At 38.3% G+C, this 12,552-nt stretch overlaps 1 protein-coding gene across 5 annotated transcripts in view; it reads left to right on the forward strand.

The window, feature by feature from the left end:
- HELZ (helicase with zinc finger) overlaps nucleotides 1-12,552 on the forward strand; it is a 91,562-nt gene extending 79,010 nt beyond the window's left edge. For all 5 annotated transcript variants that reach the window (XM_040582008.1, XM_040582009.1, XM_040582010.1 and 2 more), the window contains 6 exons: nucleotides 458-534; nucleotides 672-1,239; nucleotides 1,609-1,849; nucleotides 2,996-3,509; nucleotides 6,409-6,661; nucleotides 9,804-12,552. In XM_040582008.1, the coding sequence (XP_040437942.1) occupies nucleotides 458-534; nucleotides 672-1,239; nucleotides 1,609-1,849; nucleotides 2,996-3,509; nucleotides 6,409-6,661; nucleotides 9,804-10,135 (1,985 nt within the window). In that variant the 3' untranslated portion in view covers nucleotides 10,136-12,552. The remainder of the gene's footprint in view (nucleotides 1-457; nucleotides 535-671; nucleotides 1,240-1,608; nucleotides 1,850-2,995; nucleotides 3,510-6,408; nucleotides 6,662-9,803) is intronic.

Consider the following 12,552-nt stretch of genomic DNA (forward strand, 5'->3'; position numbering starts at 1 on the left):
AAATTGCATTGCAAATTAGTTTTGTTTTGAGGGAGTTTGTACTTTAGGGTGCGGTGGAAAGGAATTTTTTCTTTCTGTCTTTTAAGTGACGTTGAGGAATCTACAGAGTGAAGGAAGTAACTTGTGATTTGCCAATACAAAATAACTTAAGATTTTGTGAGATTCAAAGTTGGGGAGTGTATGTGTGTTGAGGGTATAATTGGTCTGTCTCTGTTCTGTAGTCCAGTGGTAACTATTGCTGATGTTCTTTGCAATTAAGTTGGAAGAACTACTTGGTGATGAATAATGAGCAAAGTGCAGAGATTAAAGAAAGAGTGATATTTGGGTAAATTATATTAAATGTCTCTGATGCTGCAAATGCTATACTAGTAAGTCTAAATTTTCCTGTGTCAGGGAAAAAAAAAACCAACCCAACCCAAATAATCATTTCTACATTGAAACTAATTAATGTTTTTAGGGAAAAGTGAAACCCCTGCTGGACCTGAAATCAGTAAAATTCGAACACCTGAGAAGAAACCTCTGGAATCCAAGCAGGTGGGTTTGTCTTTTTTGGGTTTGTGAGTTGGTGTATTTTTAATATTCTCTCTTTTAATGGATTTATTCATTACTGACGTGTTCTAGTTTAGGTTTTTTAATGTTAATTTTTGAAGTTTTTCATTCTGTTTTTCTAGGTTGACTTAGAAGTGAATTCTCAGAACAGAAGCCCAGAGTCACGTTCCGGTGTTGGTTATCCTAACGCTAAATTTCATCGCAAAGATAATCTTAACCCCAGGCAGCTGAACCTGCATCTCACCCCACCCCACTCCCAGTACGCAGTTCCCAATCGCCACTTCCAGCACCTGTCACAGATACCAAGGCAGCCATATCCTCTGCAACAGCAGCAAAACCTTTTAACTCAGCAACAAAATCATTTGCCTGAACAACAAAACCAAATGCCACCCCAGCAAAGCCAGGTAGTGCAGCAGCATAATCATTTGAATCAGCAGCCTCCACAACCTTCGCAGCTTTCCCCTGCTTACCAGGCAGGCCCCAGCCAATCTTTTTTTAATAATCCAATTCCCCACCGACCGCATTCTCCTGCTATAGATGCTGTGATTTCAGAACAACACCCCCCACCTATGTTACAAGAAGTCAGTAATCCTTTGAGGCCCATTGCACAGCACAACCCTGTTCTGCCAACCCACTTGAACAACTTCGTGGAAGAGAATCCATCAGGAATGCCCTTAGGGGACACTTTAGGTAGGTGACTTTTCTTTATTTAAATTCAGAGTGTGCAATTATAACTACATTGAAGTGAAAATGAAGGAGGTATTTACCTTTTCAGGCATATTGCTCTGAATTGGGATGTTGGGTTAGTTTCCATAAGTAATGTCATTGAGCATAATTTGCTGCTTGAGGCATGTTTGACTATTCAGCACTTTATTAGAAGATTCATGTTTATATGATTTTTTTCCATATGATTTAAATAACCAGGTTTTACACTGCAATGCAGTTAGTATATGGTAGGCCCTGGAATATGTTGTATAAAAAGTTTTCTTTTATCTCTGACATAAAGATCTTTAAAAAGGGGCATTAGATAAATTTTTTTTTTTAAAACTATTTTTATAGATCGTATGCATGGAAATGTAGCTTTGGAAACAATAAGGCAGCAACAACAAGCCAGGTTACAGCAATGGAATGAACATAATGCCTATCTCAGTCAAGGCACTATTCCATATCAACACCATCACCATCCTCATCTACCACATCTTCCTCAGCAACCAATTGGATTGCATCAACAGCAGCAAGTTAGGGCAAACTGGAAACTTGCCAGTAATACAGAAGATGAAACAGAGGCAACATATTCAAGGTATTTGTTTACTGAGTCATCAGAGCTTGTGTAAAATTGAGCAGTGGGCACCTATCTGTAACACTGTGATCAAGTGCAAGACACTTAAAGGTATTGCTTTTTGCTGCCGTTATGATGAAGGTTAAAATAGTTGGCAGGCTGACTTACAACTATGCTTTTATTATGTGTTATGCTTTATTCTGTTAGTATATTGGGTAGTAAAGCTGTAGTGGAAAAAATACTTTTATGGAGCTTTTCAGTGCTGTATTTATGGAATAAGGAATGGATAGAGTGTAACAACCTTGTGTTTATGAAGGAGGTGTCTGAGTATAGTTAAGGCCTATTTAAGTTGTAAATTCTTCGAATTGAATTAGCAGTCTCAGATTTATGTGCTTGAAAAGAAACAAACCAACCCCTCCCCAAGCACTGCCTCCCAATTAAACCTGAACCTTTTCAAAAAGCCTTTGCTTTTAAAAGCAGATGAAAAAAAAAAAAAAAAGATGTTTGAGATGGAGCGTTAGGGGGCAAGAAAAGAAGCTGTTGAACATAAACAGAAAAATGGTTCCAGTGGTCATCAGCTTTAATCACGTATATTGAGAAGGCTGGGTTTTTAAATTGCCTCTGTTTACTGTCATCTCCCACTATGCTTTATTTTCATCTGGTTTGTTATAGCCATGGTAAAGCATCTAAATGCTCTCTTGTCTGACTCTGTGAAGTGCTGAATTGAATATTCTTGACCTTTTGGAGAAGTTTGGAAGTATATGGTGCGAATGAGGGGAATCCCTGATGGTTCTGTCTTTTGCCTTTTAAGGGGTTAAAATTTTCTTTAACTGTGAAGTTTTTTACTTTGTATAATAAAGCAGGAAATGCTTCCCTTAGTTGTCTCTTAAGAGATAACAAAAAATTGATTCTTCTGACTGAAAAGGAAATCTCAAGAGTTACTAAAACTTTGAGATGATTCAGGTAGGTATTTCATCCAGTTAATCCTCTTGTGCCTAATTTCTGATGGCTCAGTCACATCCTTTGAAGTTAGGGTCAGTAAGCGCAAAGATGAGGATACTTAAAACCAGTGTTTTGTGCTTTGAGTTTTCTCCACCTGAAAAAAAGAGTGGGATTTCAGCAAAACATTTTTTTCTTTCTTTTGATACATTTATTCTGTCAATACAGATTCCAGGATTTGCTCAGAGAACTGTCACACCGTGATCAAAGTGAAAGTCGGGACTTAGCTGAAATGCCACCCCCTCAGTCAAGACTGTTGCAATACAGACAAGTGCAGCCCAGAAGCCCACCAGCTCTCCCTTCTCCTTCCTGCAACTCCAACCACAGCGGTCACTTCCCTAACTTCACTGAAAACAACAGAGACATTGAAATACCCAGTAACCCAGCATTTCAGCAGCATTTACCCCAAATATACAATCCCCCTTTCTCAATGCCATCTGAACATATAACCCCGTCCCCCTTGAAATACCTGCAACCTGATGGATCGTGGACTTATGCTAACCTACAGCAGAATCACCTTATGGGGCAGGGCTTTCATTATGGTATACCTCCATTGCCCCACAGGTCGCAACAAAACCCTTTTATACAAATTCAGAATCATCAGCATGCAGTTGGTCAGGAGCCATTTCATCCACTCGCATCTCGAGCAGTATCTGCTTCTTCGCTCCACAGCTTAGAAGAGGTAGGCATTTTTGTCTGCGCGTGCAATCGTCGTGTCATTTTGATATCAAATTATACTTTGAAGCGGTCATGAATGCAAAATGCCTCACGTATTAAAAGCTCACACTGGGAATTTCGGCGAGGTAAAAATTTTCTGTCTTCTCTGTTCACCATGTGCATACTTGTGGTTCCCATCACCACAGGTATAACACTGTCTCTACCGAGCAGGAGGTCTCGGATTTTTGAATGTTACTTGGAGTTTTCTCGCAGTCACTGCTCTGTTATCTGCCTGTCATTTATCTGGAGCGCGAATTAATGACACCCCAGGTGAAACCTCATGAAATGACTCTTTGGAACGTCAGTTTGAATAAGCCAGCCATTTGGCTCAGTGTTAACCTGTGAATGTGGTTGACTGACTTTTCATAAGAACTTGAGACCAGAGCAGTACAACTGGTTCAAGAAACCTGATGTAATAAATCCCGCCTGGCCTGAGCTAATTCTGTGTAAAGCCGTCCTGTGTACTCTGGGGGCTCAGTGTTAGAAATCAGTGCAGAAATACCCAGCTGTGCTGCGTGAATCTGGGTCCAGCACAAATCCTGCCACACCAGAGCTGGCTCTGTCCCCCTGGATCTTTTTTTGTTCTGGACTCTGAGGGGGTGTGTTGTATGCGCTTGCATGATCTGCATCCCATAACTCGGACAGGTCACATTCTGAACAGGCGTTTTTAATCCCTGTTGTAATCTGGAGTGCTAAGGAGTGTGTGATACGTAGCCATGAAGTATGCTGGGGCCAGGATGTATTCCTGGAATGCCAGAATTAATATTCCCAGATAATCTTGCACTGACTGTGTGTAATCCAGTATTTGTACATCAAGTTAAGCAGCTTGTTCTGTGATGCATTTCTGTCAAGGATTTCAGAGAAGCTGTGTGGGGTATCCCTGCTCATCATTATCCAATGTGATAACGTATTTAATTGTTAACTTCTGAAAATAGAAAATACTTACTTGGTGTGCCTGAGCAAAATAACTAAAATTGAATTCCAGTGCATTTTACAAATTTCTGTCTTATACAGATCCAGAGAGGTTAATGGAGTCCTCAGGCCCAGATAGAGGTGTAATAATGTTTGGTTTTATAGACATTTAGAAATTCTATGTCTTGGTCCATTAAGCCGTGCCACCTTGTATAAAATCTAATACTTTGTGACAACAGTTAATGCCATCAGTACAGCGGGACATAGGAACAATGACTTTTCAGCACTAATAAACTAATAAATATTCCTATAGAGTTTGTGACAGCTCCCGCTATCTGAAGACAAATAGTCAAGCCTTTATGTAATTAGCGCAAATTTGTTTTAGTTCTCATTCCTTCATCCTTTTGAAATATGTGACAGAAATGCCAAATGCAGTAAAAGTATTACAAGACAGAAACTTGCTTGTAAAGTTTCCAAGATTGCTAGTTAGCTGGTAGGTGGGACTGAATACACAAAGAAATTAGAGTTTTATGTGTATTTTTAACAGATCTTTCATATAAGGCGGGTGTCAGGGGAGGTGTCACGACTTCCAGTATCCTCACTAAACAGTTTTCTTGATCACAATTTATAAAACCGCTCATGGAATTGATACTTAAAAGCTTTTGCCTGTGTTTAGTCAAACCAGATTTAAACTGCGTATCAAAGGGAACACTGAAGTTATTCTGGCTGGTCCTGTTCTCGCAAGTATCCAGAACTTTGGTAACTTCCTGATTGCTTACCAAAATTGCCTGTTAAACCCGCTGAAAAGTGTACTTTTTGGGTGTGATTCAGGCCATAACATCTGAGGGGGTTTTTGGGTGTGGTTTTTTTTTTTAAATTTTTATTTATTATTGAAGAATATTAGAGGGTTGAGTGGCGGGATGTCCGAGTGCTGTCCCCTCGATACAGTAGTGTGGTGGCTCTAATGAGATACTACAGTTTTCTTTCATGCGCTGTTTTTCTCCCCATCTTTTTTGTGGATGATATAATAACAATGTTGGGGCACTGCAGGCGAGTTATTTGATGTTTATTTAGCTAATTTTTAAAGACATTTCACTCAAATACTTACTTTTTCCCTTTACCAAGTATAGATATACTTCTATGACTTTTCTGTTATTTTTGCTCTTGTTAGTACAGTGCAGAAGGGAGAAGATATTGTATTTATTTTTAAAAATAATCTGTAGTACAACAGACTCGCTTTGAATCTTGAGGAAGTTTGAGAGAGTCCTTAAACCTGAACTTGAAGCTAACGGTTAAATGATGGAGCACCTGCCAGTTTCATCTACATAAACCCTGTAGATCATGGAAGCGAGTAATTTCTGTGGGTTTGGGTAGAATTCTCTGCGTTATTTCCTGCGGGCACACACTTCTGCATAGCATTTGTTTTGTATGTATATGCACAAAATCCAGTATACACATCTATCGTGCTTCCCCAAATCCTGGTATACGAGTTACTCATTTGTCCTTTGGAAATGAAAAGTCTTTTTGGTTTTTTTTCTTTTTTTTTCCTCTCTACATTGCAATTGAACATTTTCTCTTGCTCTTGTATGTTTCTGTGCTTCCTTTGCATCTTTGTGAATTATGGGTGTCTTCCTTCTCACTGTGTGGTACATCTGCCAGGTAGGAGTGTGAGATGTACAGGTTGATAAGAATTTAGGAATCTGTTGATGCTCCTTGCACTTCCTTTTAAAGTTCTGTTTCTGTTTTGTGTGATTAAAATGCATTGCCAGTGCCCGCAATATACAACATATAATTTTAAATGAGTTAGGTTTTTTTTCTAAATGCAAACTACTTTTTTTCTTTTTTCATAAGCCATTGCATGGAAAAAAATGGATGGAAAATTGGTAATTGATACATGCAGTTGAATCAAAGGAGCAAAAAAACTTTTTTGTTATGTTTTTTTCTGTTCATAGTATGAACCAAGAGGACCAGGCAGGCCGTTGTACCAAAGAAGAATTTCCTCTAGTTCAGTCCAGGCTTGTTCTGAAGAATTAAGCACTCCTCAAGACAGTCTTGGTCAGTGTAAAGAGCTTCAGGACCACAGCAACCAGTCATCTTTCAACTATTCATCACCTGAGTTGTGGGTAAACTCCTCCTCATCTGCCCCATACCCAAACATTCCATGCAACGGAGCCAACAGAGCAGTTCCACCCCGGGAGTTGTTAGGTAGGTGCAGACCTGCTCCTTGCTTCTCTCTGTCTCTGCTCCATTAAGTAGACCGTTCAGTGGAGTGAGCAAGTCTAAATGAAAGGGTCTGTTGTTTGTTTGGGGTTTGTTTTTGTTTTTTTCTTTTCACAAAACCTTTCCTACATCTCTTCAAATCCCCAAACTAATTTGAACAAAGATTTTTGAAGTCTCCATTGTTTCAGTAGTTAAAGGTTTGCTGAGAGTAATCCTGGTTTCATTTGTTATCTTGTTAACATTCTGGTGCGCTGCTGATGTCTAAAGAATACTGCTGAGTATTCTTCATCTACAGAAAGCAACGCTGCTTCTCAGTCTTCTCACAGGAGTTAGTAACCCCACATATTCTCTGCCAGTGGTTTCAAGTGCAACTGAGCTTTTCGAAGAGGGGCTGGGGTAACTGGTGGGATTTATTTGCAAGGTAGATTGTTTATTTCCAGAGTCAGTGGTATTTCTTGTTGGTAGTACAGTCTGGGGGAGAAACAACATGAACTGAATTAGTAATCTCATTGTCTTCCCTAGTAAATGCTGGTATTCCATCAAAGTAATGATGAAGTTTAAACTCTCAGTGTGGAAGAATCACGCTGGAACCAGGCTTCCCTGGTGGTAGTAGCAGTGTTGATTGATTTAGCAGAGAGAAATGAAATTCAGTGATTTTAAAAAAGCTGCAAGTAGAGCATTCTTCTGTTCTCCATATTTTTAATATTTGCGAGAAACAAAATTACCAGGATAGTACAGTTTCTTCTCCGTGATTTTGCTGCAAGGATTTCCAGTGACAATTTAAAAAAAAATAATAAAAATATGAAAATTTCCATTGTGAATATTAAAAACATTCAATAATGTTTTTAGTAAAAATTAATAATAATTTTAAAATATTTATAAGCTGGTTTTATTGCCCTTAAAAGATCTAATTGCTTTTGGCCAAATTATCTTGTAATTTCCTGGTATAGTAATTGTGAAGTAGAAACATGCAGTATGGAATGAATGAAAAAAAGCTGTTTACATCAGTGACAGCACTCAAGAGTTAAGTCCCTAATGTACATTTTCATTTCCAAAGTGTGAAAATGTTATTTTACAAAACCGTGTTTATGGCAGCGTCTTTTGTGCTAAGTTAAAAGCTTCAAGTTCAGGGCACCTCCTTCAGTCTATTTATATTTTTACTGAAAATCAAGGAGCTGAATGCATGATTATTATGTGTCATCGAGAGTAGCATCTGTCTCTGAAGTTGCTCTGTAGGCTCTGTGGTTATCTAACAGGAGCTCAGGAACCCTGGCAAGGTTACACTGGGATCAGCTGATACCACGTTTTCTTGCTTTTATGTAAAGGTTGGGAACACGTTTGTGAGTAAAATCCTCAGAGGAAATATGTGTATGGAAAAGTACCATATCTATACATTTGCTGTCAAATAATAAATCCTAAATGAAAGGGGCAAGTTTTGACTAGCATTTGCATTTGCTATGAAAATGTTTTTTACTGTAGTTAAGCCTGGTTTCTGTTTTGTAAATAAACATCTGTGCAACACTGCCCTGTACCTAATAGTTCATGCAAACAAATCTCCATTTTTGTGGCTGCTGTGCTTTTCTGCATTTACAGCTCACTGGCTGTGATGATCATATTTGAAGCCCAAATGGTGTTTTATAGTTCTAAGGGTTAATGACCAGTAACTTCGGTGTTTCTGGTTACTATTGATTTCTATGCATGAAATAAAAACCCAGGAGAATGAGATGCTATGAACCAGTCCTGTACCTGTATTCGTTGCCTGAGAGTGAGCAATCCTGACACCAGACCGTTCAAGGGCTTATATATTCTATACATCAGAAATGGCTGTGGCACAAGTATTCAGTTACAACAGCGTGGATTTATGGAGTGCAGGGAGAGCTGCTTTGAACTGCTCAGTGTTGTTATATGCAAGCACTTCCCTAAATTGCTAGCCGAGAGCTTGATTTGCATTGCTTTTTCTCTGGGTAGAAAGAAAATTATCTTAAGTTCTTAGTCAAGATGTTTATTTTGTATTTTTTCTTCTGTTAGACACCTCTACCACACATAGCTTTTACCTCTGGCTCTGCTTGTCATTACTTGTCTACTCTTGAGTGCTGTTGTTATTTTGGGGAGATTTTTCTGCTTGTGTTCTGTTTTGTTTTTTTTTGATCGTAGCAACCCTAGCAGAACTGTTTTGCTTATGGTCTTCCCATGTGCATTCTTCTGTGGGTTGGATTTTTTTTTTTTTTGAGTATTTTATCAAAAACGAAAGCCTGTATGTGATCCTTCCAGTGAGAAACTCTAACTATATACTTCGATTTTCTACTTTTGTACTCATTTTGTACTCATTAACAGACTGAAATAATTGCAGAATGTATCTGTTGCCCAGCTCCTAGGCTATTTTAGATAGAATATGTACCTGCATTTCAGTGTAGAGTTTCTCCAGCTATGTAAGACTGCAGAATTCTCCAGACAAAAGTGAAATACCTCATTAGGATTCAGGAAATTCACTTGAAAGCAGTTTTATACCTATGGTTTAAAAGCATCATTTTTTCTGATAGTTACAGGAGTTGTTAAATGTGGAGCAAGAACATATCAATTAGCAGGAATGCATTCAGACTAAAATACCAGTAATTAGTTGGTTGGCATTCAGGAGTCTGAATTGCTGTTTGAGAATGAATTATATATGGTGTTGTAAATTTTAATTTTAGCCTATTAAGCTATAAAGCAAGAAGAATGAAATACTCTTTGTGCTGTCTCAGTGGATGAAGTGTTTAAATTAGAGTATATCCCGTTCTGAAGCAGCTTACCTTCAGTGCCTCTGCTAAATCCGCCTGTGCAGAATTGCAGGTTCAGTGTTAGGAACTGTGTAGGTACACGCAGACGGAGAATGTGTCGGCAATGTCAGTCTGCTCGGCGTTGCTGACGAGGCAAGACCAGATCCAGTAGCTGGAAACGAGGCTCGATAACTTCGTAATAAGACATTTCCTAGGACCCAGAGTGACAAACACAGAAGATGGGTGGTGGTGGGAAGGTTACCAGCAGAGGTAGTCTCTGTCCCCTGCAGAACTTGCTCGGGGGTTACTACAGGCAGATTTCTGCGGTCAGCGCTGTTCATGTAGACAAACTCTGGTTACTCCTTTCGCAGCTCCACCGAAGACGGTCAAGCCCCCAGAGGAACACCTGAAGGCCGAGAACATACAGCTATCCAACTCCTTCAACTACAGCGTGCTCCAGCATCTCGGCCAGTTCCCCCCTCTCATGCCCAACAAGCAGATCGTCGAGTCGAACAGCAGCAGCCAGCAGAACGCCGGTGGGAGCAAGCCCGTCATGTCCTACGCAAGTGCTCTGCGGGCTCCGCCAAAGCCCAAACCTCCTCCTGAGCAGACAAAAAAGAATAGCGACCCTTTGTCCTTGTTTCAGGAACTTAGCCTAGGTAGTTCATCAGGTAGCAATGGCTTTTACTCCTATTTTAAATAATCAAGATTATTTTTTTTAGAGAGAATTTAATTTTTATTTGTGTTGGTAGAACTAAGATAGTTGGGGCTTCACCTGTAGTTGCAAATATTCCCTTTGTTTATATTAGTAAATATATCCTCACTTAATTGCTTTGCTGCTAGACTTGCAACTAATTTTTTAATTATATTCCATTATTTTGCATTTTTTGATGTGGGTCAGTTTTTTGGAAGCTTTTCTGTAGGAAATCACACGTTATTTTTTAATTTGTGTAATGTTAATGATATGTTGCATTAAACTAGCAGCTGAGAGGTTACCTGTGCAACTTTAAAAAAGAAAAAAAAAAAAGGAAAAAAGAAAAAAAGAAAAAAAGTTTGTCTAAATTGTATTTAAGAAGATTGTAAGTAGCATTTACATTTATTCAATAACATTAGCATACTATGCTGGGTTTCTGTACCAGAAATGGCCAGTTAATGTAAAAATGTATGTTATTTCTGCTTAAATTCATTTAATTTTTTTTTTTTTTTAAATAAAGGTGCAGCATCTTCTAAATACTTTCAGTTTTATCAGCTTTTTTGTGAAGGGATGCTGCATTCTCAGACTTTTATAGTTTTAGATTCTGTATGATGTGGTATTGTATTTTCCATCCACTGTAGGGTAAAGTAAAGGCATTCTTTGCAGACACCTATGCCATTGTTTGGAAACATTCAGATAAAAAGTATTGGTATACTTTAAAAAAAACAATAAAAAACAAAAAACAAAAAAAAACCCAACAAAAAAACAAAAAACTCTACATTTTATTTTTGGACAAGCTAGTAATATAAGCTTGTTTGAAAAGTTAATTTGATAGGTTTTTTAAATGAATCATGAAGCTGAAAATAAATTTTTAGGTATGTTGGTGCTTAGTAGATTTAATAACTATTTTAAAAAAAATGCGTGAATTTAGTAAAATACTTTTTTGTTTGTTTGTTTAATTTTTTTTCCACTATGCATGTGTAAATGTTTGTAATCTGGCTTTTTCCTCCCCCTTTCTCCAGTGGTATAAAGAATTGTGCCGCTTTAATTTTTTTTTTTTTTCCGGTAAAACTTTTGGTACATTATTTGATGTTTACATTAAAATGTGACATTATACAAGGAAATTCAGATATTTTGCTAACTGTTTTGTTTGAGGAACATCATTAAAGAAGAGATTTAATGTTTGTCAAAGCTGTATCCAAATTAATCTAAATCTTTTGTGGGGATAGGAATGGTTACCAGGTTATTTATCTGTATGAGTTCTGCTAAGTACTTCACAAACCTGGCCCTTTAGGAATACAAACTGAAAAAAAAAAAAAATTAGTTACGGGATATTTAAAAATTAAAGAAACAAGTGTGTATGAAAACTCAGAAGATAAATTTTGTCCATAAAGATTTGTGGTCTTGCACACTGTTCATACTTTTGCAGCTGGGGAGATGGAGAGGGGTGTTTGTAGAGCTTCTCCAGATAAGCAGTCCTCCTTTTACACTTGAAATAACTTTAAATCTGGGAAATATTTTACAGGGACTGAGCTGGGTGTAGTTGCAGTATTCCTCCACTTATTGCATAAAAGAATTAAAATTTTAGAGGGGTGTGGGGGTGATTCCAGATTTGTACAGCTGTCCATGGGACACCTGACTAATGAGCAGTGGCTGCTGCTGTATTCAATCAGATTTTTGCTCTGGTTACAATCAGGGTTTTTTTTTGCGTTTGACTTCATGTTTTAAGGGAAGAGTCTTTATATAATGGGGTTGATTTAAACTCAGTACACTGCAGAGGTTTGCATATAAATTTTTTATTATAAATCTTTGCTGGTTTATGATTCAGAAACTTATCTGAAAAACTTCTTCCTTCTTTTTGCTGTAAAGAAAAGCGTGCATAACTCGTTAATTTATTTCCTAATGGCTATACCAAACGAAAGATGCTGGGGGAGGGGAAAGCCCTTGCCAAGTTATGCTTAGCACTTCAGCATATGGCATCAAATCAAGAGGACCCAAAAATGAGTAGAGGACAAATTCTGCAACCTTGAATCAAGCAAAACTACTGTTAAATGGGTTTTTGCCCAGCTGATGGCTGCAGAAATAGGTCCACGGGAAATTCGTTTGCAAGGGCTGGACGTGTGCTCAGTGTAAGTTAGCCTCAAGTCTTTTTTCTTCAGCGGAACCGTGCCAGTTCTCCTCGGCGGAGCACCTGGCACTGCTCTGGGAGAAGAGTCGGTGTGCCTGAACGCTGTGGTCTGTGAAGAGTTCTTGATGAGGTGTGCGAGACTATGACCGAGGAGAGGTAGGGTTCAAATGCACTTCACTTCGCCGAGTCGGCATTGTAATTTCAGGGGTTTCAAAAATCATTCATTTATATGGAGCAGTCTTTTGATTCTGTTCACCATATTTGAATATTAAACTAATAAACATCACTTGTTAATTTA

The sequence above is a fragment of the Falco naumanni genome, chromosome 1, assembly GCF_017639655.2.
Source record: "Falco naumanni isolate bFalNau1 chromosome 1, bFalNau1.pat, whole genome shotgun sequence".
Lineage (NCBI taxonomy): Eukaryota > Metazoa > Chordata > Aves > Falconiformes > Falconidae > Falco > Falco naumanni.